The sequence below is a fragment of the Pogona vitticeps genome, chromosome 11, assembly GCF_051106095.1.
Source record: "Pogona vitticeps strain Pit_001003342236 chromosome 11, PviZW2.1, whole genome shotgun sequence".
Lineage (NCBI taxonomy): Eukaryota > Metazoa > Chordata > Lepidosauria > Squamata > Agamidae > Pogona > Pogona vitticeps.
The window spans coordinates 8,250,702-8,258,743 of NC_135793.1; the positions used below are offsets into that span (position 1 = coordinate 8,250,702).

At 45.0% G+C, this 8,042-nt stretch overlaps 1 protein-coding gene across 1 annotated transcript; it reads right to left on the minus strand.

The window, feature by feature from the left end:
• Window positions 1-1,074: 1,074 nt before the first annotated feature.
• TIMM8A (translocase of inner mitochondrial membrane 8A) lies at window positions 1,075-5,006 on the minus strand. The gene is made up of 2 exons (XM_020804701.3): window positions 4,721-5,006; window positions 1,075-2,099 (listed from the first exon to the last, which is right to left on the minus strand). Exons 1-2 carry the CDS (start codon window positions 4,850-4,852, stop codon window positions 1,938-1,940), a joined length of 294 nt encoding a protein of 97 aa, XP_020660360.3. The 5' UTR covers window positions 4,853-5,006; the 3' UTR covers window positions 1,075-1,937.
• Window positions 5,007-8,042: the final 3,036 nt, after the last annotated feature.

The following is an 8,042-nucleotide window of genomic DNA, read 5'->3' on the forward strand; positions in this document are numbered from 1 at the left end:
CAGAAGAACAATTTGTACCTACTCAGATACCACACAAAAGACTATTATTGAAAAAGAACATAGCCAGGCACTAGCATGGGTGAAATTAAGCACAACAGAAAGGAATATACAAGAGTAAATTATTTACTATTAAATATATAGTGCCGTGTATGGACAAGATGCTTTCTAAATACGAGATGTGATGGGTTCTTGACCCAGTGAACTTACAATCTAGGCACTGGAGAATCAACAGGGGAAGGAGAATAAACAGACCCAAGTGCAACCAGTATAAGAATCTGATTATTGTGCAGAATGTTGACACACATTGCTTGGCCTTTAGACTCCCTAAGGAAAGGAGGGACTGAATCATAATCTCTTTTCTCCCTACTTGTGTGTATGCATACATATACTGTATAACACTTAGGTGATGCTTCCAGTATTTCAAAGGCTACTGTGACCTATGAAAGCATAAGCTACATAGTGCCTGTTATACCACAAGGGTTTAATGGATTTTATTATGGGAAAATAAGGAAACTCTTGTGAGACAAGCCTAGAGTCAGTGCTTCATGGTTACTCCACTGGAGTTCACCAGCACTGGAGCAATTGTTTTACTGACTTTTACTTCAATGAAACACAGTAATAACAGAGATAGCTTAAGTTCACATCGTGATTTCGCAATCAGTCCTTTACGGATTAAATGCTACGGATCAATGTTCTGGATACTTTTACTGTAACAGCTCACTCTCTGCCCATGGCCTATAAGCGTCACCAGTAGGGCTGGGACACTTTACCAAAGTTTCCCTGGGGCTACACATCACTAGTACATCTCTGAAGAGACGGTGTGCCAACTAAAACACTGTTTGAGGACTGGCACTTCATGCGGATTTATTGGGGTGTCTCATGTGATTCATTAATTCACAGACAATCGCTTATGCAAAAACAAAGGAGTGCCAACTAACACCATAGCACTGTAGACCTATAAGGTATAGGAGATGCTGCTTCTTCTAGAATACTATCAGTGCCACCTACCGCATACATGCCCGGTATTTAATCGCCTGGCAGTCCTAGTGGAAGAAACCACCACCAACTCAAGAGGCAGTTTAAAATGGATTCAGCTGATGTTTATTCCACTGATCAAGAGGAAAGGAGTAAATCGAGAAATTGAGGATTAACTTCTGGACTTGGTGAGTGAAACATTTACATGACCATGTAAATGATATTCCTTCCCAGCAGCCATGCCCCTTGAATTTGTCTTCCTAGCAGTGATAAGGAGGGTCGGAATAAGCACCTCATTAAAAAACGGATGAGTCTCTACTGGCATACACCCCACAAACTATGTCTGCCTCCCTCTGTTCATCTGCTACCACCTATTCACGGCTTACAAAGGTCAACTCAGTTGCATGTTCAGATAAGTAGCAGGCAAGAGATTCATACTGTTTAAAGGACTCATGCTAATAAAGCACCGTACCATTTCTAAAGGCACATTTAGACCCCTTGCCCTTTCCTCGATTCACACTGGCGTCTGAAGCTTCCCTGATCCCTTATACCATGAAGAACGAGGAAGTCCTCAAGCATTGACAGGTGTGCTTCTCTGGTTACACCACTGGGAAAGCAAGCTGTTCAAGTCAAAATTCTGACGTGAGGCTCCCATTATCCAAAATAGAATATTTTTTAAAAATAAAAAAAGGCAACACAAGCCCATGTTAAGAATCAAAGGTGTGATGTTATATAGCCTCATTGGTCTGACTGCTGATGTCCATAAGAGTTGAATTTAAAACCAGAATCAGTCAAGGTGGTCAGGAAGCTCAGGCGTCCATCACAGACGTGGAGGTTGACCCCCTGCACAGCGCATCCCTAGAGATCCTTTCCTCTGTTCTCTTTTAGCCACCTCCTCCATTCCCATATCATAGACTGCTTCCCCTTTAACAAAAGAAAACAGTGACCCTGCAGCTTCCAGTTCAGTCCGAGAGATTTTCGGAAAAGGCCGACTTGGATTTCTGCGTCTGCTCCAAACGGTTAAGAATAAACTGACTGGTGTCAATGAAGCGCTCCACACAGTTCACAAAACAGGCCTCCGCTCGGCTGTCCAGCTTGGGCCCAGGTTTGTCCATGCATTTCTCCTATTCAGGATAAAGGAGAAAGAGAGAAAATTAACCTAGGGCAGGAATGGTAGAAGGCAAACCTGAATCTACACAGATTTCTCACTCTCAATTATTTTGAGTAGCAGTAAAAAAAATAATCCTCTTCCATTGCCTTAAATCCTGCTGAAATGCTATGGTAACAAAGTGTGTGGTGTGTGTGTGTGTGTTATGTGCGGAAAGAATGAGAAGCAATTTGAATGGCAGCAGTAAACATCAGCTCACTGTCTCCCCATATAGAATTCTGAGTTCAGATTTATGATCTCAGGATTCTATTAATAATAGTAAAGTAGCTACTATAAACCTGAAGCTTGCCAGAGGATAAGGCTGTCGTTCCCAACCTCAGATCCCCTGGTGTTCCTAGAACTAAAACTCCCAGACGACTTCACCACTAGCTGTGCTGACCAGGATTTTTGGGAGTTGTAGTCCAAGAATATCCAGACATCTAAAGTTGGGAACCGCTGATCTAGGGGTTCAAGGCTATGCAAAAGACAGCAGCAGCAAAAATTCTGAACAGTAAAACCATCTTGAAACACACAAGCATTTCATGCAGGATTTCTTTTCTCCCTTTTCTTCCCCTTTCTTCCCTCTGCTACATGACTGACAATGCTTGGATTTTGTGTCCAGCTCCCACATCCTTCCATAATGTATGCCCAAGACAGCTAACAGTAAAACCCACACCTGAAAGGTATGAAAGCTATGTAAAACCACATAACCATCAAATAATTGTAATCAAATAACAAATGTATTTGAATTAATTTTACTTGAATTAACTTGATTCAAAAAGAATTTCTTAGATTCAAATAATGTGAAACTAAGAATCCAGAGTGTGTAACAACAGCAGCAAGTTAAAACAACATTAAGCTAAATACATCTTTAAATATACAGCAAGAGAACAGGGAAATGAGCTTTACAAATAATGCACCTGCTGTCTTTATCATTGCATCAGGATACGCATGCCTGCATCATCATCCTTACTACTCACAGTGCCACCACTTCCACTTTTATTCTTCCTGTGAGATGACTACTATTTGTTTATTTAAATTATTTCAATGCTGCCTTTCTCCCCAAAAGGACCCAAGGTGACTTACAGCACTAAAACTATATTTAAAAGCCAGAACAGTGAGTACACAAATTTTTTAAAAGAATTAAACAAGTGCTATATTACAATGGGGACTAAAATCAATATTAAACACATTTAAAACAGAGCATAACAAAACCCCTTTCAGACCACCTGTCATTAAGGAAAACCCTGCCTGAAGAGAAAGGTCTTAAACTACCTAGATTACAATTTCCACCCAATCTGGTTGCAAACTATGTACACTCCTAGGAGCCTTAGCTCAGCAGCAAACAACCAATTTACGTGCAGAAAATCCTACATGCAATCTCAAGTAGTAGAGCTGGGAAAGATGTTGCCAAAGCGTAAGCATTTAATGGACTATCCAGTAGCCATCTGATTCTGTAAAAGCAAGGCTCCAATATTTAACAACTGGCCGATGGAAAGAGATAAGCTCACCAGGAGAGCCAAGCCCAACATCCCAGTAGCTCTGAAACTCCCAGTTCTTCACAACTTAATTCTCCAAAGAGATCAACACAATAGCTTAATTAATAGTTAAACTAACCAACAGATGCAACTGAAATTAGGTTAGGAAGCCAAGAGTTGTTTTTTCTCTCCCACCAAACCAGCCTCCCACTTTCTATCAATGACAACTGACAGCGGCCAAGAGAAAACTTTAAAAAATAACTCTGAAAGGGTCCATCAATAATAACTTCCCATGTTAATGGCTCCAGATGTGCTTTGACAAAACGCCCACAACCCTGAGCTAACGATAAGGGATTTCTAGTACACTACAGTCGTTGGAATTCAAAGACTACACAGAGCACCAAATTTGAGAAGAGCTGTTCTGTATGAGGACTCCTAACATTTTCTATCAACTTATCTTTTTCTCATTTGTGCCGTGATGATTCTCTTGGCAGCCGCAATCACCTAGGACAAGCAAATGCTATGAAAGGTACCTTGGATATTCCTTAACACACCTTTTAATTGTTATAAAAAGGGGGTCAGGGAACTCTGTCACTGCAGTGGGTGGCAAAGTGGCACTTGTTCTGGGCAAACAACCATTTTACAAGGACAGAAAGAGCTTTCGCCGGATGAAGCCCTAGGTTTATTTAATGCAGCATCCAGGTGGGAGCACCTGGCTGGTCGCTATTATTTATTTTATTTTACATATATGCCGCCCAGAGACCTTTGGGTAGAGTGGGTGACATATAAGTTACATAAATAAAATAAAAAATAGCGACCAGCCAGGTGCTTCCAGGAAGCCCACACACACTGAGTGTGAAGCCAACTACAGTACAGCCCTCCCACGGGTTGTAGAATTCAGGTTGACTGCCCCTGCATGGGGAGGCTCTAGTTACCCTGTAGGACTAACAGCCCTCCACAGACCTCCCCCCCCCCACACCCAGGCTTTGCCACATCTCGTGGCGGGGAGTTCCACAGCCTCCTCGGGGGCACGTGCCAAGGCGAGGCCGGGCTCCTAACCGCCGCCAGCGAGGCGAGGCCCGCCCTTCCCTCTCCTTCTCCCGCCTCTCCCGCCCTTTACCCAGCAGAGCTCCGTCATTTGGTGCACGAGCTGCTGGAAGCGCTGCTTCTGCGTCTCCACCTCAATGAAGTGCTGCAGTTGCGGGTCGTTGACCGCCGCTCCCAAGTCCCCCACGGCGGACGACGGGTCCATGCCGGGCCAACGGAGCGGAGACGGGAAAGAACCGCGCGCCGGTACGTGTGAATGGAAAAGGCTCCCCGCGACCTTCACGTGCCTCCCCGGGCCAGCCCTCCACGCATGCGCGCAAAGCCGCCGCCGGCGCCGCCTCACTACGCATGTCCGGCAGTGGGAGCGCTTCCCGTTTCCGGTCCAGAAAAAAAGGAGGGCGCTCCGTCCCCCTCGCTCACCATAGACACAGAAAGATGGGTGGAGCAAGAAGGGAGGTGTTTCTTTTTTTTTAGCGCTCCAAAGTGGACTGCACCTCCCACACTCCTTTATCATTGGGTAATATATGATGGGGATTGTGGGAGTTTTAATTTAAAAAAAAAATCTGACTTGCCAAAGGTTTGCTCCTTGTGGGTCAGAGTGAATAGTGTTGCTTTTAAATCTATTTTAGCAGTGCTTCTGACCTACCATTTAAAATGTAACGTTTATTTCTTTTTTTTTTCAATATTTGCACAATTTGCTGTGTTTTTTTTGGCTTTTAATATTGTGTTTTTAATTATGCAAGCCGCCTTGGATCCTTTTTTTAGGAGAAAGGCGGGGTGAAAATATTTTAAATAAATAAACATAGTGGCTAAAGTTGTCTGCTGTGCAGTGCCATCGCTTGTACGTGCAAAGTGACAAGGAAGCTACTTGGAGTGTAATGGCAGCTACTCCCATAAGTGACAGATGGCACTCCCTGAATAGTTGAACTCAGTGGGACTTACTTCTGTGTCGTTGTAGGATTGCATTGACATATTAGTTAGATCATAGATCTTGGCCAAACAACAACGCAGTGGCACCTTAAATTTTAGACTGTTGTACTGTATTTAAATTTGAGTTTTTAGGGATCCACATGCCTTCTATAGACTTCTTTCACAAGACAACTAGAGATCAAGTGTCCGCATACAGTTTTTTGGGACAGGATTGCTATCCTCAAGGCTCTCAGCCCCCTTTCCGTAGCGTAGGGCAATCCTTGTAGGATTGGTGTAATAGGCACTCAGCGATCTTCAGAGCACCCTGCAATGGCTAGAAATAGTACAGAGATTACAGGAATATTGTATGTTGTTCTCGGTCTCAGATCTCCTCCATACAACCCGGGGGGAGGCACAGCTTGGAAACTTTACTTTGGGAACCACAACTCCCATGCTGTCTACAGACTCAGAGAAAGTCTGTAGAGAAAAAGGCAATTCAAGGGGTGATCAAGACGGCCCAAAACATCATTGGCTGTTCACTCCCCTCTTTGGAAGAATTGTATAAGAACAGATGTAAGAGGAAGATATCTAATATACTGAAGGACTCCTCCCATCCGGGACATCAGCTCTTTGAACTATTGCCATCGAGAAGGAGATTCAGGGTATTGAAAGCAAGGACAAGCAGATTCAAGAACAGCTTTTACCCAAGTGCAGTATTGAGTTTAAATGCGGGGTCATAAGTTTTTGGTGGAATTTTAATTGCTGGGAGAAATGGGGTATCTATATTGGTATGGTGAGTGTTGTGTATATTTTAACTTTTTTTTTTTTTTGTAGTGGTGGTGTCCAGTTTTACCTTGGGGAAGAGCACCTCATTTTGTTGCACCCACTTGTGAGTGCAATGACAATAAATTTCTTATGTCTTATGTCTCACTCTCATGCAAAGTGACCCTTTTCCTAGTTATTGCTCCACCTCCCAAATTTTCTCACAGAAAAGTTAGTATCATTTAAAAGGATGCAGATTTAGCAGCTACTAATCTGACGTTGTGTTTTGCTCTTCCCCATTCTGGATTATATTAAAATCTACTACATGTTTTTTTAAGCAGAAGCTGTTTATTATCCTAGAATATATACTTGCAATCCTCTGTAAAGTTTCCCCCTTCCCTTTCTGGGGTGGTATTTCTCAACATCCTGAATCTAATTTAGGAGGTGAAGGGAAGTGTGTGGATGCTTGAGTGCAGTTGTGTAGATTCAACCTTTAAAAATGCTGAAAAATAAAAAGCATTTCTGCACTTTGAGTAGTAGAAAGCACATATGAAGAGGGAATTTGTGACAGTAAGATGAGCACAAGAAGCTGCTTTATACTGTGTAAGACCATTGAAACACCTAGTCCAATACTTAATCAACTGTGACGGGCAATAGTTCTGTAGGGCCGTTGGACGGGATTCTTTCCAAGGTAAGGCTTGGATGGCCATCACTTGGTGTTCTCCCATCCAAGTATTAACCAGGCTTGACCCTACTTAACAGCCAAGATCACAAGAGACGGATGTCAGCCTAGCTTCTGGTCACGGCAAAATGGTGCCTCCCCAAAATGTGGGGTGAACTGCCCTCCTTCACAGTCCACAAGCAAGGTGGTGCCAAGAGAGTAAAAAATGACAAAAGGACAGGAAACTGCCTTATCTTAGGTCAGATCATTCTCTGATTCATCAAGTCCAGGACGGTGCCCTGGCGGCGCTGCCATCCAGGGAAGAAGACAAAGCAGTGGGTGAGAGGGTATCTCGAGTGACCCCAGCAGGCCAACTGGCCCCCACCCCATAACGCCAGGGGAGCCCAAGAGAGAGCACGTCTCTGGGGGACCCTAGCCCGCAAGGGACGGTCGGCCGCAGGTGGGAGGAAGGGTGGGACAGCTGGAGGGAGCGGAAAACAGCAGGAATAAGCGAGCGGGAGTGGCTGAGCTCAGGGATTATTGACAACCATGCCAGATGAAGAGGAGACATGGGAGGAGGCCCTAGAAGACCAGGTCCCACCTTCTGCGCCTCCAAAAAGGTGCAAAGAGGGATAGAGGAGAAGGGGAGCCCCCACCTCCTGCCCAGCCCATTCAGCTAAGGAGGGGGGCCAGGGACCTCAGGCTCTGGCAGCGCAGCCCCAGAGGATCCGGCACCACCATCCATCCAGTCTCGCTGCCCAACCGTCGCCGCAGAGCTTACCCCAACCCAGTGTTGGCCCTGGAGCCACAAGCAATGCTGGGTGTGGCAAAGGAAGCTCTGGAAAGTGGAGGGCCACAAGAGCCCTGTCCCCCCCACAATCACCCACCTGGACCAGCCCACCTTTAAAGGGGTGTGCCCCAGATGGGGACTCCTCCTTTCCACCCGTTTCTCCAGACCTGGATTTTCATGACTCCACTGAACTGGGGCACCAGCTGGACTGACTCTGTTCCAAGGGGTTAGTGCCCGAAACGCAACCTCCTAGGAAGTCAGGGGACGGGACAG